Source organism: Ambystoma mexicanum, chromosome 2p (genome assembly GCF_040938575.1).
Source record: "Ambystoma mexicanum isolate Mex_15411 chromosome 2p, UKY_AmexF1_1, whole genome shotgun sequence".
NCBI classification, from domain to species: Eukaryota; Metazoa; Chordata; class Amphibia; order Caudata; family Ambystomatidae; genus Ambystoma; species Ambystoma mexicanum.
In genome coordinates, this window is record NC_090923.1 from 1,143,904,826 (window position 1) to 1,143,928,530 (window position 23,705).

Sequence of the window (23,705 nt, forward strand, 5' to 3'; positions counted from 1 at the left end):
CGTTCCCGTGTCGTCCCTCGGGATCGGGGAAGGCGACAAAGGCTGAGAAGGCCGTGAGGGATGAAGGGGCACTGGATGAATTCTCCTCCTCCTGTTCGGAGAGCTTCCCGACAGACCCGGTACAGCTGGGTCATCCGTCAGGGTAGGGGCAGTCTCGTCCTTATCTCCGTGCATAAGGCTTGGATTGCCGTCAAAATGGCCGACGAGTTGTCCTGAGGCTTGGGTTGCGACGGGCGTGCAGGGAGCGACGGTTGTTCCTCCACGGGAACCTCGTAGTCGTTGCCACACTCGCTCTCGTCATCCCCCTCCTTGGAAATCCTCCCATGGGACTGGGCCTCTTCCAAATTCTCGGTCAATTACTCCTTGGAGGTTGTGTCCATGTCGGCCACCGCCCCCCCCCTCTTTTTCCGCTGGGGGTCTTCTCGATGGGCTTAAAAGAAGACTCCCTCCGCGGAGGCAGGGAAACTCTGGGCCCCGAGGTAGCCTCCACAGGCTTCACCAGGGCTGCAGCTACTCCCTCGATAGAGGCCTTAGCCGGGTGAATCAAGGCCTTCAGTGAAGGTGCGCCCTGCCTGGCAGCCGAGCGGCGCTCCCGGTGCCCGCGGACTCGTGGTGCTTTGCCTTCTGTTGGGCCCCCGTCGCCGGGGCGCCCTCACAGGAATTAGAAGACCGCTCGGACTTCTTCTCACCTGCTGGGCTCATGCCTTCCAGCCAGTTGGAGAGACGGGTTTGGCGATCCCTCATCGTCCGATCCGACATGTTAGAGCAAAACGCACAGTCCTTCTCCACGTGCGTTTTGTCCTCGTGGAGGCAGTGAAGGCATTTCGAATGCTCGTCCTCCTTGAACACATTTTGTAGGTTGCATCCAGGGCAGATCCTGAACAGATTGAAAAACTGCAAAGCGCAGTAAAAGCTCGAGAGCTATAGCACGAGGACTCCCAACACTTGAGCGTGCGGTAAAAATCTGAGGATGGCTGCCAGGGGCGAGGCTTAGGGAGAGGGCAGCCACTGGCTGGGGGCATTATGACCCAGAGACCAGTGATTGGTTACTACTAAGAAAGACAGATTAGAAACAAAACTGATAGATTCTTTTCTTTATCGAGGATTCCCAGCCTGACGGCGGGGAATATTCACGAGCACGTTTGTGCACAGACAAGAAAATAGCACTACCCAGGTAGGACCCGCATTTACATTTAATTCCATTCACTAAGACAGAATTCACCATACTGTTAGCCAACTAATAAGTGTTGTATTTTGTTTTCTTTCCACTATGGTGCGCACAGATTATTTCTACACACTACATGGTATGTGTATTGGCTTTATTGAAATGAAATGGTTTGTTGATTTGCCAATTATGAATAATTACACGATATGTATGAAATATCAGCTATGTGGTACTAAAATTGCCTTAATACTGCCCTGAAGAAGGTTAATACGAAATGCATTGGTACTTATGTATTATGGGCAACTCAAGATGGAAACTCAATTTATGATTTTCAGGATCATGTTACTTTAAAGAAATTAACAGGAATGTGAATTAAACATATCCAGTTACAAAACGTGTACTTCGAATTAATTGGTTACACCTTGAACACACTTTTTTGCATATTTTTCATTTTTGAAATTGGCAGCAACCTTATGGGGCAAACTGAGAAGCGCCATTCCTAACAAGGTACATTGACTGTTTTTGGATTTTTCTGTACTTATGATAGACCATAAGTACCCTCGTGATGGACTGCTAATGTTGGCATTGAAATGATACATGTTTAGCATTATGATTACAGCAAGCGTGAAGAGGTTAAGGGGACTGAAAGGAAGCGCTTATGTCGATTGTTGCGAGGCAACATATCAATCTTTGGGTCGTAATTGTGACAAGGGGAAAGAGGGGCGAGACCAGATATTCTGGATCCCTTAATTAGTTTGGTTCGATGGAGGGCGCCCACCCAAAAAGTGTTCACGCACCGGGCCCCAAAAATGCTTAAAATGGCCCTGTCCCCCAGTCTATAATGCTGCACATGTTTAAAAGTCTTAACTTTAATCTCCAAAGACACAAACCCCAGATAATTCCACACTCCTGACTTTATGGTTGTCTCACTATATAAAACTATACCATTACACTAGATATTAATAACAGCAATTATGTCACAACTTAAAAGCGGGACGAATACAGTGTGATGGGTTACATTAAAAAAACGACTTGTATTAAAAATACTGTACAAGAGTAAGACCCGGAAAACTTCCTGGATGATGCTCCGATGCACAGCACAGACCTGTGAACTTACACAGAACGCACACAGCCAGGACCGGCCTTAACTCTAGAAGCACTGGGGCGAGTCAAAATGTGACACCCTCAACCCTCTCCCCTCTCGCCCCTAACCTGGGTCCCTGCGGAGGGCGGCAAGTGTTTTGTTTCTGTATTTAAGAGCTTAACTGCACGCTCCCATGCAGGAGCGCAGAGCTGAGCACTTCAACACAGCACGGCTGTCAAACTAGCATGGGTCTGCTGCCCCATGCTGGTTTGACAAGGGCTAGTATTGTAATAAAAGCACCCTGCTCTACAAGCAGGCGAGCGAGGCGCATTTTATAAAAAATAGGGCGCCTTCATCCACCACGCCAGGTCGGGGGAGCCCTTGAAAGAACCCCTAAACCCCCCCCACCCCCCCCCCCCCCAACTAGCGTGGCAGGCGGGCTAATGTGACGCCCTGGGCGGTTGCCGGTACTATAAGGCACACAACACTAAGTTAGCACGATGGCATGCATATGTATAGAGTGAGCAAAACCGAGCCTATACCACTTTTTTAATGCTGAGCCCCCGCCCCCACTCCCCCAAAATCTGCTTATTTTTTCTATTGAAACGGTAGACCACTTTGAAGCCCCTCGTGCCTCCCCCCCCCCCTTTGAAGACCACTGCCCTATACTCACCGAAGCGCCCACCACAATGAAGACGTGGGTGTCGGACTGGCGGAAGACAGCCTCGTGGAGGAGCTCCTCCCGCAGGATCCCGCACACCTCCGAGCGGCTCAGATTCACCTGCTCGCTGGTCAGACTCATTCCGGCGGCGGCTGTGGGGGTAGAGGAAACAGAGGTTTAATTGGGTCTTCCAGCCCCGGGAAGCTCTCTAGAAAGGAGGATGTCAGTGGCAGTCTAAGCAGGACAGCCAAGACGGCTGCGAGACATACGACGGATGCTTTGGGGCTCCAGGGGAGGGTCACAGTACACACAAGCCTACGCAGTGAGCACACACAGCTCTGGTGCTTGTTCACACAGGTTAGACCTGGCCCGGGGAATTCAGGGAAACTCTACTGACACGCCTCCCAGGCAGCATCCCCCTTTATATCGAGCGAGGACTGAGTCACGGCCAGGGCATAATACGGAGACCAGGAAGGGAGGGGCCACTTCTGCTCAGTCATGAACGCTCAGCACCGGGAAGGGGAGGCGTTAGTTCACCCCTGGACGGGACTACAGCCCGTCTCTGTCCCCGAGCGTTGCTCCGCCCACCCCTCCCTCGCAGTCTCACAGTGGCGTGAACGCCGCCCTGCAACCGACTAACCTCGGAGGACTCCCGTCGTTGCTCTGCTGCTGCGCCTGTGTGTGTGTGTGTGTGTGTGTGATACTAGCCGGGCAAACCTCTCTGAATGCTGCTCTGCAAATTGCGAGTCCCTTCCTTGCTCCTGTGTTTACTCTGCGGCCTAAGTCGGGTTTCTTCGCCTCCATGTGCCTCAGATTAATGCTGGTTCAACGCCAAAATGCAAGCCTGGTGCCAGGCTTCGGAGAACTCAAATCTATGATATTCAAGTGGGGCCCGGGACAGGGCAGCAATGATCTAGATGCGCAGGAAGAAGCTGCACCGGGTGGGGTGCGTGAGGGCTTATTGAGGTATGATTGGATCCGCCGTGTACACAGAGAGAGACCTCGATGGTTCCTAACAGGCCGAGTTCCTCATCATCTAACCACTCTCCCCTCCCACAACCAAGCAGTTCAAGGCGAAATTCTCAGAGAGGAACACTGGCAAGCATTGGAGCAGCCTTCTTATGCAGAGCTGATGCTTTCAATGGGTCATAAGCCTGGAAGTGGTTTAGTGCGGGGGGGGCATGCATGTGACACAAATGACAGTTGACAGGAATGACAACAATGACAATGTCTGAAAGGAGGAGGCCAAACGAGATGTGAGGTGGAAAAAACTTTGGCCACAAGCTTTATTGTCATACAAGCCATGGTGCAAAACAAAACCAACCATAAACATCATATGAACATTAACACAAATATATTTTGGGGAACAGAGGTATCAGGTAAGCGGGGGCCCTACTTCCACGTAGGGCCAACTCGAGGCTGATCCCTGCCACTCTTCATGTGAAAAGCTTGTGAATTTGGATGGACCCAGCGTGTGAGCGGTGTCCGTTTTTTCTTCATATACTTTATACTTCCATACTGTATCCTTCCTGCAAGGTTGGAGAGGTATATGCCTTTTATCCACTTGTTGTGCGCTTTACTTAAGCAATAGGGCGGAGCGGCAGGGGCATTACCGACTCAGGTAATGCACCGGGGGCCCATAGTTATAGGCCCGAGGAAGCGACAGCCTTTACGAAAGCCCTGGGGCATTACCAGAGTCGGTAATGCCCCTGCAGTGAGGGGCAAATAGCTATTAGTACCGCGGCCCGCAAGATCTAGGTGACCGGGGCACTAAAAGCATTTTCTTCTATCCCGGACCGCTAGGACCATTTGGGACAGAAAAAAAAAACGACCAGGAAAATGGCCACCGGTAAAGGGAAAACAGAGTCAGTTTTCCCTTTCCATGGCGGCCATCGGGAGCAGACACGCTGGGAACAGAAGTATTCCCAGGGTGTCCGTTCCCGAAAGACGACAGATAAGAAGGTAAGTCGGGTTGGGAAAAAAACAGAAAGAAAAAAAAAAACGTACCCGAGTCCCTAGTAGAGGACGATGGAAGCCTCCAGCCGTGTGGAGGCTCAGAGCGGGTATGTCCCTGCTTAGAGTCTCAACACGGCTGGAGGCTGCCATCGTCCCCCACCGGGGACAAAGCAGGCAGAAGGTAAGTGGGGGAAGGAGGGGGGAGGACAAAAAAAAAAAACATACCTGAATCCCCGGCGGGGGACGAAGGCGGCCTCCAGCCATGTGGAAGTTCGGAGCGGGGATGGCCCCGCTTCGAGCCTCCTCATTGCTGAGGGGCTGCCACGCCCCTCACCGGGGACAAAGGCATGGAATACTTCCATACTGTATCCTTCCTGCAAGGTTGGAGAGGTATATGCCTTTTATCCACTTTTTGTGCGCTTTACTTAAGCAATAGGGCGGAGCGGCAGGGGCATTACCGACTCAGGTAATGCACCGGGGGCCCATAGTTATAGGCCCGAGGAAGCGACAGCCTTTACGAAAGCCCTGGGGCATTACCAGAGTCGGTAATGCCCCTGCAGTGAGGGGCAAATAGCTATTAGTACCCCGGCCCGCAAGATCTAGGTGACCGGGGCACTAAAAGCATTTTCTTCTGTCCCGGACCGCTAGGACCATTTGGGACAGAAAAAAAAAACGACCAGGAAAATGGCCACCAGTAAAGGGAAAACAGAGTCAGTTTTCCCTTTCCATGGCGGCCATCGGGAGCAGACACGCTGGGAACAGAAGTATTCCCAGGGTGTCCGTTCCCGAAAGACGACAGATAAGAAGGTAAGTCAGGTTGGGAAAAAAACAGAAAGAAAAAAAAAACGTACCCGAGTCCCTAGTAGAGGACGATGGAAGCCTCCAGCCGTGTGGAGGCTCAGAGCGGGTATGTCCCTGCTTAGAGTCTCAACACGGCTGGAGGCTGCCATCGTCCCCCACCGGGGACAAAGCAGGCAGAAGGTAAGTGGGGGAAGGAGGGGGGAGGACAAAAAAAAAACATACCTGAATCCCCGGCGGGGGACGAAGGCGGCCTCCAGCCATGTGGAAGTTCGGAGCGGGGATGGCCCTGCTTCGAGCCTCCTCATTGCTGAGGGGCTGCCACGCCCCCCACCGGGGACAAAGGCATGGAATCCGAGGGATTCCCGGCAGGATAATGCCCTGGCGAGGGCCAATCAGAATGGTCCTTTCATTCTGATTGCGCCCTTGCCGGGTACTAATACGCTGTCATGCCACGACACAGGTGGCAGTTATTGAACCGCTGGCGCTATGGCCCGCCATAGCCTTCTCCGTCACATTTTCCTTTTTTCACGTCTAGTCGTTGCACGCAGAGGCAGCCGGGGGTACTTATTGCACTGCTTCCGGGTTGCGGACGCGTCGCAACGCTTCCGGTTTCCTATCCGTATTGTTGCTGTTCGCTTCTCTGTGTTTCCCCTGCCTTGTACTCTTGCTCATCAGCCTGTGCTTTTCCTGCCCTTCTCTGTTCCTTTCTGTCTCCGTTTGCCTTCATTTCTTCTTGTCCGTCCTGCCCATCTTCTTCCGTTGCCTTCTGTAGCTTACTTCCTTGTCCTTCTTTCCTTATAGCTCTTCTTCCGCCTCTCTTCTCCCCTCCTTAATCTTTCCTCGTCTCGTTCCCTTTCTCATCCTGTCCTTACCTCTTACCTTCTTTTGGCTCCTTTCTGTTTTTCGCCTTTTCCCCTCTTTTTCCTCCTTGACCTGCCCTCTCGAGTACCAACTATCGGCAAGACTTTGGATTTGTCTCCGCCTTGTCCTGTATTCTACTGCTCCCACGTGTACCAGTTCTCGGCCTGACTTATGGATTGATTTCTCTTACGTACTACCACCACTGTTTGCCTGGGCTACCCGTCTTCCGAATTGCTTCAGCCTCATGTAGGGTTCCACTTACCTCCAGGGACCTTTACTTCAGTCTCTCCTTGGATTGGGTACCGCCTTGACCCGCGCTTTCCTACAGAGCTGTCACGCCTACTGAACCACTCCAGTTGGACACCGACGTCTCTCGGGGTTTTTTTGTGCCTTCAGGCTTTTTCCCCTTCTCGACGCTCCCAGGGGTTTGCCCTTTGTCACCTTTGCAGGTGGCACAGTGGCATCCTTCCGTGGTCGTCCTTATCTCCTGAAAAAAAAGGAGAGACCCAGAAGAAAAGAAAGGAAGGGTTCCAGGAAGGAGGACAAAGGTGAGGAGCTAGGGGAGGGTGGTGATTCGGAGTCTACCCTTTCAGATGAGGAAATCACTGATTCCAGTGACAGTTTGCGACGCCAAACCGAAATCGAGATGGCTACACCGCAACAAGTACAGGAACTTGTTGCTGCAGTACAGAATTTGAATTTAGAAGTGCAAAACCTTAACGCAACGAATACCACCTTGCAACAACGCATGGCAGAGAGGGAACAACCCTCTGCAGATCTACCTCCGCTTCCCCTGGTGTCGGGCAAGTTTGATGGCTCTCTAAAGAGAGTCAAAGAATTCTTGGATGCCTGCAATTTACACTTCTCTTTCCATCCCCAAACCTTTGCCTCCGATCACGCCAAGGTGAGGTTTATGATTACCCATATGACGGGTAATGCCCTGGCATGGGCCACCCCTCTTGTTAACCAGCCGGACCCAGTACTGCAGGACTATAGCGCATTTAAGGCCCTGATGCAGCAGACCTTTTTGCGTACCGAAAGTACCTTTATGGTATCGGAAGACCTTCTTGATATTCGACAAGGCAATTCTGACCTGCTGACGTACATAACAACCTTTAAACAAGTAGCAGCTGAAGCAGGTTGGCAGGAGCAGGCTCAGTATGCCATCTTTCGACGTGGGTTGAGAGAAGACCTTAAAGACGAACTGGCCCGGATTGAAAGACCCACATCTTTTGCCAATCTCCTCACAGCTACCCTCCGAATAGACTTCAGAATAACAGAACGACGCCTGGAAAAGAAGAAAACCAAGCTCTACGGGCCCCCTCCCTTGGAAGCTCACCCGTCCACATCGGTGCCTTCCTCACGTCAAAGCAAAGAAGAACCTATGCAGATTGGTACAACTCGAGTTCCGCTCACCCCGGAGGAACGCAAGAGACATAGAGATGGCTGCCTGTGTATGTATTGCGTGGCGTCCACACATTTGTTAAGAGACTGTCCGGAAGTACCGCCCAGACGATGAGGGAAACGATCGCCCTCGGTAAGTGTCGGGACTCGCTTCCGAGGGGCCAATCCAAGTCCTTATGCTACTCTATCGGTATCCTCATCAGGGACATCCGAAGATTCACGTCTGATGGTACTTACAGTAACCCTCAAATTAGAGAAGACCGAAGAAACCACTCTGGCTTTACTTGATTGTGGTGCAGCTGGCAACTTCATAGATACTCATTGGGCTGAACAGAAGGGTGTCAAATGAATAGCCAAACAAGAAGACCAGAAGGTGGAAGGAGTAGATGGTGAACCGTTGAGTTCTGCCATGATCACCCACACCACTGAAGAATTCACCTTGTCGACCCAGCAACACTCAGAAAGGATCGTCTTTGATATCATCAGAGCGGCCCACTTCCCCCTTATCTTGGGGATATGTTGGCTACGCAAACACAACCCCAACATTGATTGGTCGAAGAACTTACTGAGTTTCCAGTCCACCTTCTATAAGTCAGAATAATATCTGCCAGAACCCAAATTTGAAAAAGTCAAGACTGCGAGCAGTTGCAAGACCAAGGCCGTTCATTGCTTGCCACATTACCTCAAGGAGTTTACTGAGGTAGTGACTGAAAAGTTACCTATCGAATTACCCCCACACCGACTGGTGGACTGTTGCATAGATCTCACTCCAGGAGCCTTGGTGCCCTTCTGTAGGATGTTTCCACTTTCTTTGGATGAAAGACATTTTCTCAGAGAATATCTGGACAACAACCTGGCAAATGGTCTTATAAGACCTTTGAAGTCCCCAGCGGGGGCCTCCTTGTTTTTCATTCCAAAAAAGGAAACAAAAGAATTGAGGCCATGTATCGACTATCGGGGTTTAAACAAAGTGACCGTTAAGGATCATTATCCTATGCCGTTGATAACACAGAACTTACAAGCGGTTCAAGGAGCTACGGTATTTACCAAACTTAAGGAACGCGTACCATCTGCTCCGCGTGCAGACAGGAGACGAATGGAAGACCGCTTTCAGGACTCCGTTTGGGCTTTTTGAGTATCACGTAATGCCCTTTGGGTTAGTCAACACCCCATCCATCTTCCAACGTTTCATGGACCGTCTATTCTCAGATCTACTGTGCCAAACCACCTTAGTTTATCTCAACGATATCCTGGTATTCTCCCATAATCCAGAAGAACATGAAGGACACATCAAGGAAGTTTTCCGAAGACTTAGAGACAACCACCTCTCAGTCAAACTCACTAAATGTGTGTTCTCGGCCACGTCCATTCCCTATTTAGGGTTTATCCTCTCCAGTCAAGGTATCACCATGGACCCCCGCAAGGTGACTTCTATTCTTGATTGGCCATCACCTACCTCGGTCAAGGAAATCCAAGAATTCCTGGGCTTGGCGAACTTTTATCAGAGATTTATACCAAATTTTTCCCAGAAGATCGTTCCCATTACGACTCTTCTCAAGAAGTCATCGGACCCATTCCAATGGACTGCTGAAGCCGAACACAGTTTTGGTAGTCTCAAAGAGGCCTTTTGTACGGCTCCCATTCTTCAACAACCGGATCAAAGCATGCACTTTATCCTGGAGACAGACGCCTCGGCAGCCGCCATTGGAGCCATCCTTATACAGGAACATCAAGGGGTGGAACATCCTGTCTCCTATTTTTTAAAAACCCTCAATGCGAGCCTAAGAAATTATTCGGTCATAGAACGCGAATTACTAGCCATGAAATCGGCTTGTTTGGAATGGAGCCATCTCCTTCAGGGAGGTAAACATCCATTTATCATCAGGACCGATCACAAAAATCTGCAGGTCTTGAGGCAATTTGAGTGCTACAATACACGTCAGGCCCGATGGGCTCACTTTTTCACCCAATTCGATTTCAACATAACATACATACCAGGAAATTTGAATGTGGTGGCAGACTGTCTTTCCCGTCGATGCGACTACCTGACAGAATCAGAAACCCCTCCAGAACGGATGTTTCCCCTAACCAAGTGTATCGGAGTGGTTTCTACATTTTTGAGGCAAATAAAAGAGGCTTCTGGAGGACAATTCGAGGTAGACAAACATCCTAAGAAATTGTCATACGATGTCAGAGACGGTCTTTATTTTGTAAAAGGTAGGCTGTATCTACCCACTCCAGCCTTTCGGAAGATGGTATTGACCTGGTGCCATGACTCGAAAGTAGCAGGTCATAGAGGCGGAACGGGCACTCTAGAGTACCTACAAAGACATTTTTACTGGCCTGGAATTAGAGAAGAAGTAAATTTCTATGACCGGTCTTGTATAGACTGTCTTCGTAACAAGGCTTCACATCAAAGACCGGTAGGATTGCTGGAATCCTGTGCCGTCCCAGACGGTCCTTGGAGCTCCATTTCGACCGACTTCATAGTTGAGTTGCCCCAATCTCATGGATGTACGTGTATAATGGTGGTGGTAGATTCATTTACCAAACTGGCTCACTTCTCCCCTTTGACTGGTGTTCCATCCGTAGCAGAAATGGCTGGGGTGTTCCTTAAAGATGTCTTCAGGATACATGGGATGCCCACTAAAATAATATCAGACAGGGGCAGCCAATACACTTCCCGATTTTGGAAATCCCTCTGTGACAGGTTGGGAATAGCAAGAGCCCTGACTTCTGGATTCCACCTGCAATCTAACGGACAGACCGAACGCCTTAACAGTACCCTCGAACAATACCTGCGATGTTTCATTAACTTCCAACAGGACAATTGGTACTCACTGTTACCTTTGGTTGAGTTCTCTTATAATAACTCTGTGCACTCTGCTCTTGGGATAAGTCAGTTTTTCTGCACTTATGGCTACCATCCCCGTTCTGTCTTACCTGTCTCTGATCTTACCACTGACTTGCCCTCTATTGATTCCTCACCTTCCCTCCTCAGAGAAATCCACAAGAAAACTAGGGAAAGCCTTAGGGCAGCACAAAAGCGTTATAAAATCCAAGCCGATAAACACCGCCAACCAGACCCTAGGTGGGAAGTGGGTTCTAGAGTTATGCTTTCCACAAGATACTCACCCCTCCAAGCTGTCCCCTAAATTTCTAGGACCTTATAACATCACCCAGAAAATCAACCCTGTGGCCTTTCGTTTACGGCTTCCTCAAAGCCTTCGCAGGGTCCATCCTGTCTTCCATGCTTCACAATTGAAACCTTTCCACGAAAATTCTTGGTCACGTCATCCCAAGAGAGTCACTGTCACGCGCCGCCGCCTTCCGTGGACCCAGTGGTCCAGATTGTGGCTTGCAGGCCGCCATTGAATTGACTGTCACGTTTCTCCGACGTTGACGGCAGCGGTCTAGCGTTGCGGCAACAGCGGACAGGGAGGCTTATTAGCCACGCCCTCCCTGTTCACTGTGTGTTGCAACCCGCTTCGGTCAGCCTCCCTGCGGCTGCTCTCTCTCGGTTGCTACAACGCTAGTTTATCTCTTTTCCTGTGCTTTCTCTCTGGGTACTGCCTCCTCTAGGCACCGCTACAAAATACTTTCTCTTTCTCTGGGGTCTCTACCCCGCCTCTTTCCCTCGCTCTGTTCCCGTACTTCCGCGCTTGGTTTCCATACCTCTTTCCCCGTTTGCTCTCCGGAGCTTTTGGTTGGTTCCCTTACCTGGTGTCAACACTCCGCTGGCTCCTGGCCCTGTCCACGGCATCCTTGGAGTCCGCATTCCGCTCTGCATCCTCCAGAACGGACATCAGCTACTGCTTACCTACAGTTGGGGTTTTTTGTGCCCTGCAGGCTTTTTCCCCTTCCCATCCCTTTCGGGAGAGGGGCCACAGGAGGTGCTAGTTAACAGCATAGCACTGTGGCTTCCTTCCGGGAGAGAGACTCTTACTCAGAAAAAAAAGAGAAGAAGAAGAAGCAGGATTATCGAGCCTGCCGACCGCAGATTTCTTCAGTTCTGGACTATTCGTCAGGTGAGGAGGAGGAGGAAGAGGGAAAGTCGGAGTTGTGGGAGGTTCAGCCCCAGGGGGCTGACAGTCACATTGCCACAGGAGTCTACCCTGGATGAATTTGAAGTAGCCCAAATCTGAGATTCTAGATATCGCAGAGGGAGGTTCGAGTATTTGGTACGGAGAAAAGGCTTTCCATCGTCTGAGAACTCCTGGGAACCTATCTCACATATTACAGCCCCTTTCCTGCTTCGCAAGTTTCATTACTTCCATCCGGGTAAACCTGGGGGAGGACATTTTAGGAGGGGGCATACTGTCATGCCACGACACAGGTGGCGGTTATGGAACCGCTGGCGCTATGGCCCGCCATAGCCTTCTCCGTCACATTTTCGTTTTTGCCGGTCTAGTCGTTGCACGCAGACGCAGCTGGGGGTACTTATTGCACCGCTTCCGGGTTGCGGGCGCGTCGCAATGCTTCCGGTTTCCTATCCGTATTGTTGCTGTTCGCTTCTCTGCGTTTCCCCTGCCTTGTACTCTTGTTCATCAGCCCGTGCTTTTCCTGCCCTTCTCTGTTCCTTTCTGTCTCTCCTTGGATTGGGTGCCGTCTTGACCCGCGCTTTCCTCCAGAGCTGTCCCGCCTACTGAACCACTTCAGTTGGACACCAAGGTCTCTCAGGGTTTTTTGTGCCTTTGGGCTTTTTCCCCTTCTCGACGCTCCCAGGGGTTTGCCCTTTGTCACCCTTGCAGGTGGCACAGTGGCATCCTTCCGTGGTCGTCCTTATCTCCTGAAAAAAAAGGAGAGACCCAGAAGAAAAGAAAGGAAGGGTTCCAGGAAGGAGGACGAAGGTGAGGAGCTAGGGGAGGGTGGTGATTCGGAGTCTACCCTTTCAGACGAGGAAATCACTGATTCCAGTGACATACGCTTTAAGGCATCTGCATACCTTTTTATCGCTCTGGTGACCCACTTGTGATGTTGCCCCATGAGGGCGTTATTTATTATTTATCTTCAGAGGTGGATTCTGGAGCTTGGCTTGCCTTCCACTTGACTTAAGTTTTTTAGGGGATTGACCCCCCTTTTACCATTAGTGGTGAGACGTGTGAGCCTATTCCACTGTGTCTAGGCATCCTTTTATCTCAATGATCCACTTGTGATATGGCCCCTTGTGAGGCGCTATTAATTTCCATCCTCAGAAGTGGGTTCTTGAGCTTCCACTTGCATCAAACCTTAATTGGTTTTAGGCATTTTGCCCTTCCATGTCCTCAGGGTGAAGGAGGGAGCCTCTTGCCATTCCCCCGGCTGCCAAGTGTCCTTCTTTCACTTTTACGGCATCTTTGGTCATTCCCTTCGCTCATGATACACTTGTGTTTGAGCCCTTAATGAGGCGTTTATTGATTTGTTTCTCCTCAGGAGGTGGGTTCTTTGAGCTTGGGTTTTTATACCTGAATTCCGGTTCCCTTGAACGTGTTGAGCTCCATTTTGACTTTTTGAATTTGGTTGCTATTATTATTTGTCCATTTATCTTGGGCGTTTTAGCCTGTAAGTAACTTATTAGATTCTTTAGATTTTCCCCTACTCTATTTATAAAACTTTATATATTATAGTGGATCTACCTGGCCCCTTTATGGGTAGTTCATCCTGGGTTTTATTGGGTGGGAGGGAGGTTTTTAGAGAAAGGTAACTGGATCAGGGCTCCAGCGCTGATGGTGCCTGCAAAGGAGGGGCACTGAATGAGTGGGGCTACCTTGCCCTCCCTGGTAGTAGGCCAAAATTGACATGAGGGCGAGGTAGCCCCTCTTTGAACATCAAAGGCCCCCTGTCTCCACGTCCATCCGGATGGGAGGGGGGCCTTTGATGTGAGGTGTCAGGGGCAGGGACTACCTGGTGTCACCTGCCCTGCCAACTCCCTTCCACAGTGGGCGCCCAGCTGTCTGGGTCCCCATTGTCTTGGGGACCCAGATGCCCGTCCACTCACGGGCATGCTAAGTAGGGCGAAAACCTGAAAGGTGCTGCCCCGGCCGGATCCACAACAAGCCTATCTCCCTGCTTATGCCCCTGGGCCTCTGATACCGGAGGGCCCATGTTTATAAGCCTGGAAGTGGTTTAGTGCGGGGGGAAGGAGGCATGCATGTGACACAAGTGACAGTGATGAGAGTTGACAGGAATAACAGTAATGACAATGGGCCTCATTCCGAGTGCGGCGGTAAGGGGTTAACGGTGCCGATAAGGATGCCAGTGCCGTTAACCCCTTACCGCCACATTCTGAGTGTTAGGCAGAAACCTGTGCAGTTCCCTTAGGTACCACTGCAAAAGATCTAAGACTACAGGTGTTTGGCAGTAAACCCACTTGGTAGCAGTCTGTACCACACAGATTCACTTGGTAGCTGTGGCTGAGCAGTCAGACTTCCCTCAAGAAGAGTTAGGCAGTATACAGAGCATACAAAATAGGTACAGAAATACAATAGCACAAGCAAACACTGACCAGAGCTTGGGTGTAAAAGTATATTCTTATTTATTTAACACACTCTTATAAAACACACTAGCACTAAATTGGTAAAATAAGTTCAAAACACAATCACTATTATTATATGTACATCCCTGATTATTTGTTGGACAAGTCTTAGTTAACACCACTTATTTCCAGACAGAGGTGAGCGCTTAACGTTCAATGGCACTCCAACAAGTTAAATAAAGAGGGAGGGAAAAGCAGAATTATGGAATTATACACACTAAACACTTTTTAAAGAACCACAGCAAGTTTAGGAAGGCACAATCTACTGGTGAGCAAGGAAGTTTAGGCGCCAGGCCCACTTTCAAGGGAGCCGGGCGGAAGATGCTCAAGATCAGACAGTTACACAGAGTCTTCGAAGTTTGTGGAGGTAATTCGAAAAAGGTTTAGTTCAGTGCAGAACAGTTAGCTAAGGTGTCCCAGGCTAACCCAGGTTCGAGAGACGAGGATTTAATACACCCGGTTCAAACGGTTGCAAGGGAAGCCAGGCGGAACACGGTACCTTAAATGGAGAGGCTCCTCCAGCGGGGGCAGTTGTTCCTGGCAGCGGGTGCAAGTCGCAGCAGCGTCCAGAGGAAGAGAAGATCTTGTCGCGGAGGAAGGATGAAGGTTGTTGAACTGCCAGGGAAGAAACCAGCCGCAGAGTTCTCCGGTACAAAGGTACTACCCTTTCGGTTCGCGGTAGTGGTGAAAACGTGTTATCCCGGTTGCCGGGGTGCTTGGCATAGGCAAGGCGGCCACGAGATGCTCCAGGAAGGCGAAAAGAAGGTAGACTGTTTATCCCCACCAGTCGAAGGAAGAAGACTCTCCGGGCTGGAGATCTCCTCTGTCGTTGGGAAAAGTGGTGAGACGGTTCAGCAGGGCTCCACCGGTGGTGTCGTCGTTGCAGGCCGGCTCAGCTTCCCCCTCCTCGGATTCTTAGGTCCGGTGGCGACTTCTGAAGTTCCAGTCCCCAAAGCCCTGCTTTTATGCAGCACACCCCCATTCACTCGGCCTAGCTGTCAATCAAACATGCTAAGTGGTGAGCCAATCACACAAGAGTGCGACTTGAGTTACCAAGGTAACTCAGTCCAGGGTGCCTAAACCCCCTCCCACACCCCCTGTGGTACCCAGACAAAGTGGCACCACTTTTGGAGGCTTCTGTGGAGAAGCCCGCCAAAAAGTGGAACAAAGGGCTCGACTTGGGTTGGAGTCACAGAAGAGAACACAAACACCATTTTAGAATCGAGTTCTGGAAAAAAATACCAACCGGCGAATTAATATTAAATAAATAAACCGGCGGTATGTTCGAGGCTATAAGAATTAAATAATTAAAGTTGGTAGCCTCGAACAATGGGAAAATCCCATAGAGATATATTCGCGGTCGAATATAAAAAGTAGTATCCACTGCCACCAGCCAAAACTCAATCAGGGGGGACGGAGACGTGCCCCCTCGAACAACAGACACCGGGGCAATCGAATTGCCCCGACCAGTACGTCCACAATATGATGGTTTGTACTTGTTTCTGTTCATAATTTGGGACTAGCAAAGCCAATGGTGACTTTACATGCCCTGGGAGACAGTAGTCAGTCCCAGGGTATGGAGTCTATGTTGGGGGGTCGCTACGACACCCCTGGGTTACGGCACGGAGAGTGCTGTGTAACTCACATCAAAAAAACACATGAGACCCTATGGAGTAAAAGACCCAATAGCCCATAAAACACATGGAAAGTTAAAGTAACACCTCAAATCATGTCTAAGAGTGGGAGCAAAAGAATCTCACTCTTAGCAGGAGAGAAAAAAATAAACCCCAAAAATCCAGCAAAGCTGCTGGGGACTCACTAGGTTTGGGAAATTAGCCTTACAGAGAATTCTCCCTAACACTGAGGTCCTTTAGTGGGTCCCAGGGAGCTAATAACGGGCCCGTTTTTAGCTCCCTCCCCATTCCCATTGAGCCCTATTGTCATGAACTTGAGATCACGCTCCTTTGGGAACTCCTGGTCCTTGTCTTAACGGGACTTTGTTATGACTTGATGGTCGTGAAGATTATGGGGCCTCTGTCCACAAGTTCCACTCAGAAAGATACAAATAACTTCCTGAACAATCCTTGAGGCCACAGGTTTTTTGAGTGCCGAAGAACGGCAGGAACCAGGAACACCGGTGACCCATCGACCGCTGTAAAGCAAGCAATGGATCAGTACAATGGCAAACAATATACTGAATAGCGAGGTAACAAATATCAAGGGGCTTACCAAGGGTCAGGGGACAGGAAGAACAAAGATGTAAATGGAGGTGTTCTGTGTTGCTGCAGAGTGTAGTAAGCGGCAGCGGTGAGGCGTAGATTGCTGTAGTAGGCACTGCAAAACCTGTACGGAGAGGGTACTCCTAAAGGTAACAGAAGAGAAAAATCCGAAAACAGTCAGTTAAGAGTTCCAAGGTCAAAAGCCAGCCAAGTTCGGTAGTAACCAGGGGGTAATCCAAAGGAATCCGAGAATACAGTTCAAAGGTCCTGAAACAGCAGAGCAAAGCAATATCCAAGGGCTTGACAGAGGAATCCAAGAAGAACAGTCCGTAGTCCAGGTTCAAGATGCAGAGACAGGAAGACGCCGAACAGTGCCTGATTGGGTCGGCTGTGAAGCACTGAATGAGCGTTCCCTCTCCGGTTTTAAAGGGGCCTAGGAGTGTCACATGACCCATCACGTGACCGATGATGTAGCACGTTTCTTTGTCACATGACCCAAGTTTCCAAACCGCCACTGCCGGGTCTTCGTGAGAGCGTGACGAAGCAAAGGGAAAAGCCGGCGTCTCCGTCGACTGTCTCCAAGAGGCCAGGGCAACTGCCAACGTTGCAATGGGTGGATATGACCATAGTGCGTTAGATGTCCTCGTGTGTGCCGCTGCCGTGCTGCTTGAGGGAGTGAGGACATAAGGTCAGAAGAGGAAGGCAGATCAGAACCTGAGATGGAGGGCTTGGTGACTGCACGGGTGTTTGTGTGCGTAAGGTGACCAGTGGATGGTGTAACAGGCTTACATTCCGTACTACTTCCAACATGGCCGTCCAGAGCTGAAGCCCTTGCTCGCTCCATGCGCTGAACGCGGCGTGATCCATTTATAGACCACGCCTTCTGAGGCTCCGCGTGTCTCAATGCTATTGCAAAGTAGCCTCAGACGTGTGTTCGTAGCTCGTGGTATTGTTACCTTTGTCTCAGTGCTATTACCCACTCCTAACCCTTTCCCCCTTCCTGATTCCGAGCCTTACTAGCATTTCCCAGACTCCCAGATTCCTGGACTCCGCGTTGCCGGAACTAAACGCAACCTGGAACCAGACGAGACTTGAGCAGCACTGTTCAAGACCAGGAGCGTTCGAAAGAAGGCAGCGATCGAAGACACCGGCAAACAACGGACCCAGGTGAGAAGGGGGGAACTCCTTGACAGTTTGAGACGCCACCCGATCGAACCTAAAAACGAGATGGAAGCCGCGGTGCAGGATCTGATGCGACGCATGCAAGAATTATCAACCGAGGTCCACAATCTTAAGCCGGAAAACGCTGTGCTCAAACAATTGGTTTTATCCCGGGATTCTGCCACAAAGGAGGGTGTCCCGTTGGGCGGTATTGTTGACAATTATGATGGTTCGGCAAAAACACTTTGTGGATTCCTGGATTCATGCCTGGTCCACTTTACCTTTAAGCCCTATTATTTCTCGACTCCTAGGGCTAAGGTGGGTTTCATCATATCCCACCTTTCCGGCAATGCCTTAACTTGGGCAACACCCTTTGTTAACTCCGGCTATGCCCTCCTAGATGACTATGATGGGTTCATACAGGCCCTTAAAAGCATGTTTGACCGTCCAGAGCAGGACTATACTGCCCAAGAATGTTTGCTGGATTTTCAACAGGGCTCCCAAGATATGCTCACTTATGTGACCAGATTTAAACAATTGGTTAAGGAAGCAGACTGGACCTCTGAGGCTAGTTTTACCCTGTTTAGGAGAGGCCTGAACGATGAGATCAAGGATGAACTGGCAGGGTGGCTCGACCAAATTCATTCCAAGCACTAATGGACCTTGCCATGCAAATAGACTTTCGCATCCAGGAAAGGAAGGCTGAAAAAAAGAAATCCAGGGGAAACCCACCCAAGACGTCCTTTGAGAGCACAGTCAAAACGGACGCATACCCAAGCCCAGCCCCAGAACCAGAACCCACGCAAATTGGAGCCTTTCGTGGACCCATATCACCTCAAGAAAGGTTGAGAAGGATTCATACGGGTTTGTGTATGTATTGTGCTTCAGACAAACATTTGGTCAGGGAATGTCCTCTGGCACCTCCTCGCCAGCTCCTGATCTTAAATGGAGCAGAGATTCGGGAGAGAGATGTTTGCTCCACATCAATTCCATCCTTGAACTCTCCTGGACAAAACAAACTGGTCATTCTCCAGGCATTTCGTTCACCCTCGAAGAGTAAGATCTGTCCCATTCTGGCCTTGGTTGACTGCAGAGCTATGTGAATCTTCATAGATCAGGAATGGGTTGTCAGTCATCAAATCCCATATGAGGCACAAAGCACCATGCAGCCTGTGGAAGCCATCGATGGAAGACCCCTCAGTTCAGGGCCCATAGGCCTACAGACCAAGGAAATCCAGCTCTCAATAAACCACCATCAAGAGCTAATCAGATTCGATATCATTAAGTCTGCCCACTACCCCATGGTATTGGGTATGCCCTGGTTACAAAAACACAATCTGTATATAAACTGGGCAGCAGGATCACTATTCCTAGGCTCGGAGTTGTGTATGTCTCATTGTCTATCCCTGGAACCTCCTTTAAACACCCCCTGAGGAACCACCTAAGAAGCAAGAAACTCCACTCATGGTGCCAATATAATACAGGTTCCGGAGGCCTACCAAGGATTCACCGATGTATTTTCAACTGCCATAGTCCAGGCCTTACCTCTACACAGACCCGAAGACTGCGCAATTGAAACTGAACCCTCGGCAGTGATCCCTTTCGGTAGGATGTTTATCCTTTCCGAACCTGAGAAAAAGGCCCTCAAAGAATATGTGGATAGAAACCTTGAAAACGGTACCATAAGACCTTCAAAATCACCAGCAGGCGCATCGTTGTTCTTTGTTCCTAAGAAAGATACCCAGGAACTCAGACCTTGCCTCAATTATCGTGGCCTAAATCAATGCACTCTTAAGGACCTATACCCACTACCCTTGATATCGGATATCCTGGAAGCCTTGAGAGGTACATTAATATTCACCAAATTGGATCTCAGGGGTGCCTACCATTTGATCCGTATCCGGGAAGGAGACGAGTGGAAGACCGCCTTTAGAACACCCTTTGGCCATTACGAGTACCTGGTCATGCCCTTTGCACTCGCCAATGCCCCAGCAGTATTCCAACGTTTTATGGATAGGGTGTTCTCTGACATGTTGTTTCTCTTCGTCATTGTCTATCTGGACAACATATTGATTTTTTCCAAGGATCCTCTGAAGCATGAAGAACATGTAAAGGCAGTTCTACAAAGACTCCGGGAACATCACCTCTTAGCCAAGCCTGAAAAATGTTTGTTTCAAGCTACCTCTGTGCACTATCTGGGATTTATCCTTAGTCCAGAGGGGATTGGCATGGATCCTTCAAAAGTAAAGGCCATTCTCGCATGGCCTACTCCCATGTCCGTGAAACATGTCCAATCCTTCCTAGGACTAGCCAATTTCTACCGAAAGTTCATAGCCACCTTTTCCGAGATTGTACAACCTATAGTGGCTCTGCTAAAGAAGGATACCCCTTTTGTCTGGTCAACATTACAAGAAACTGCATTCCAGCGTTTGAAGACCGAGTTTACACAAGCTCCTATTTTGGCTCAACCCGATACAAGTCGACCGTTTTTAGTGGAAACGGATGCCTCCAATTACGCTATAGGAGCAGTGTTGAAGCAGAAAATGGAGGACGACTTGGAACACCCCGTTGCTTATCTTTCAAGAACCTTAACTCCGAGTGAAACACACTACTCCGTCCTGGAAAAGGAACTGTTAGCCATTCGCCAAGCCTTCACTGAATGGCAACACCTACTTCTGGGAGCTAGACATCCTGTCCAAGTCCGTACTGATCATCGAAACCTTCAGATTCTACAGTCACTGGAGTGCAGGAACAGTCGTCAGGCACGTTGGGCCTACTTTTTTGCCCAGTATCAGTTCCACATCACTCATGTCCCTGGATCACAGAACCTGATCGCTGACGCCTTGTCTCGCCGTCCTGACTACGTGACCACTGAAGATAAGGCATATCCTAAAATGTTTTCTCCCACGATCTTCGTAGCCCAAGCAGTTATTCTCCTGGAAGAACTCCAATCGCAAACCCAATCCTCGGAAATAGGGAAGGACATTTCGAGAAGAAATCAGTGGAAATTAAGAGCCAAGGAAGGCTACTTATTCAAGGACAATGCACTGCTCATTCCTAGACGGAAGTTACAGCAGAAAATAATAAACCTTTGTCATGACACACTCCATTCCGGGCACCAAGGTATCACCAACACCCTCCGTCTTATACAGAGACAGTTCTGGTGGCCTAAAATGAAGTCTGACGTACAGCAATACATCCAGGCTTGTATGATCTGTGCCCAAAATAAACATGATAACAAAAGACCGGCGGGTCTTCTTCTGCAGACCACTCTACCCACTAAACCATGGGAAATCATCGCTACAGACTTCATAGTGGAGTTACCACCTTCCCGAGGATATACTACCATCATGGTCACCATAGATTTGTTTACCCATATGGCCCATTTCACGCCACTGATGAAACTACCCTCCTCTTCAGAGCTAGCTGGAATATTTCTGGAACACATATTCCGACTACATGGGCTTCCTTTCAAGATTATATCTGACCGGGGTCCCCAATACATCTCACAATTCTGGAAACACCTCTGTCGCATTTTAGGAATCCAACGTGCCCTCTCTTCAGGATATCATCCCCAAACCAACGGAGCCACAGAACATGCACATCAGACCCTGGAACAATATCTCCGATGTTTCGCCACCAAGGTCCAGGATGACTGGTCTCTCCTGATACCCGTTGCGGAATTCGCTTACAACAACTCCGAACACTCAGCGCTACAGACCAGCCCTTTTTATTGTAGTCAGGGGTTCCATCCATCGGTTTTACCCTCGATTCTTCCTTACCCTACACCAGTACCTACTGTTGACTCCTGGATCGAAACTCTTATCAACATTCATCAGGAGGCTAAAGAACACTTAGAGAAGGCCAGATTACAGACCAAGAGGTATGCGGATTCCAAGAGAAGACCAGGTCCTTCCTATACGGTCGGAGACCGAGTGTGGTTGTCATCAAAACTACTCCCCTGACACTTGCGACCAAACAAGCTGGCTCCCCGCTACTATGGTCCATTTCCCATCAAGGAGATTATCAATCCTGTCTCATATCGAATCAAGCTACCTGACTCCTGGAAAATAATTCATCCAGTTTTTCACACATCCCTATTGAAGCCTTACATCCAATCCTCTCGAAAATCCAGTAGACCTCCTCCTCTACTGGTTGACAACCAACTGGAATATGAGGTGTCCCGGATTTGTGACTCCAGGTATAAGTGGGGCCATCTTCAATACCTAGTGGAGTGGAAAGGATATCCTCCTAGCAAAAGGACCTGGGAACCTGTTTCAAATATCAAGGCTCTTTGGTTGCTCAGAAGATTTCACCTAATACACCCGGGCAAACCTGGAGGAAAAGGCCTTCGGAGGAGCCATGCTGTCATGAACTTCAGATCACGCCCCTTTTGGACCACCTGGTCCTTGTCTCAACGGGGCTTACATTCCGTACTACTTCCAACATGGCCGTCCAGAGCTGAAGCCCTTGCTCGCACCATGCGCTGAATGAGGCGTGATCTATTTATAGACCACGCCTTCCGCGGCTGCGTGTGTCTCAATGCTATTGCAAAGTAGCCTCAGACGTGTGTTCGTAGCTCGCGGTATTGTTTCCTTTGTCCCAGTGCTATTACCCACTCCTGACCCTTTCCCCCTTCCTGATTCCGAGCCTTACTAGCATTTCCCAGACTCCCGGATTCCTGGACTCCATGTTCCTGGAACTAAACGTAACCTGGAACCAGATGAGACTTGAGCATCACTGTTCAAGACCAGGAGCGTTTGCAAGAAGGCAGCGATCGAAGACACCGGCAAACAACAGACCCAGGTGAGAAGGGGAGAACTCCTTGACACCTATGGGGGCTCGAATGGGAATGGGGATGGCTTCCCTGAATGGGGAAATACCGGGTCCTCCAAGGTTGGAATGGCCCGGTAAGTTCCCATTCAGGGAACCCGGACCAGAGTTTGGAGGCAGCCATGCTGCAAATAGCGTAATGATGCCCAATGTCTGAAAGGAGGAGGCCAAACGAGATGTGAGGTGGAAAAAACTTTGGCCACAAGCTTCATTGTCATACAAGCCATGGTGCAAAAGAAAACCAACCATAAACAATAAACAACATAAGAAAAATAACACAAATATATTTCGGGGAACAGAGGAATCAGGTGAGCGGGGGCCCTACTTCCAAGTAGGGCCAACTCAAGGCTGATCCCTGCAGCACCCTGAGGGGGTGCTATCCGGCGGACCCTCAGGTCCCCCCCAAAATTAATGACAAAGTTAAGAAGATCCCCTGGTTGCCAGGGACCAAAATATGTTTCTGGTGAAGATGTCCATGCCTTCTATGGACAAGTGGACCCCGTCACTGCAAAACATGCCCTGATTGTGCACTGAGATCCCGTGCTTTACGAATTTCAGACCTGAAAATAGGCAAAAGTTGGCCACTGCTTTGTTTAGTTTGCGCCTTGATATTTCCATAGCTTTATTGGACTCAGCACCTTGCCAATGTTGGTGCGGTATGATTTCGGACATCATGACTTCTGTTCGTAGTCTTAACATGTGTGCAATGGATCTGAGGGAGTTGCAGATTTCCGCAAGAAGGGGTTTCCTGCCCCGGTGGGGCAAATCATTGCCCCCGAGGTGGATAAGGAAATCGGGGGGAGGGGAGCTGGCCCCCAGCAGGCCGGCCAGCTTGAGATGGAGGTCCCCCCAGCGCATGCCTTGTTTGCCCCACCAATAAATAATAGTGTCCTGGAAATGCATGCCTTCCTGGGTTTCCTCCGGCCATCTGCTGGCCCTGGTGATGAATGAGTGTCCCACAATCCATGCAATTTTGGGCGCAGGGTTGCCTGTGGGCAAGAAAAGGGGGGGCAAAGAAGGAGGGGGGGGCACTGTTAGATCAGGTC

The 23,705-nt window shown here is 49.8% G+C and overlaps 1 protein-coding gene across 2 annotated transcripts in view; it reads right to left on the reverse strand.

Annotated features, from left to right (window-relative positions):
• G6PD (glucose-6-phosphate dehydrogenase) overlaps window positions 1–23,705 on the reverse strand; it is a 440,636-nt gene that overhangs the window by 356,734 nt on the left and 60,197 nt on the right. The window contains exons 1-2 of one of the 2 annotated variants that reach the window (XM_069645234.1): window positions 3,180–3,315; window positions 2,923–3,062 (exon numbers count right to left, since the gene is read on the reverse strand). In XM_069645234.1, coding sequence (XP_069501335.1) covers window positions 2,923–3,051 — 129 coding nt within the window. In that variant the 5' untranslated portion in view covers window positions 3,052–3,062; window positions 3,180–3,315. Of the gene's footprint in view, window positions 1–2,922; window positions 3,063–3,179; window positions 3,316–23,705 lie in introns of those variants that run through there. The other variant, XM_069645233.1, reaches the window with a different exon arrangement.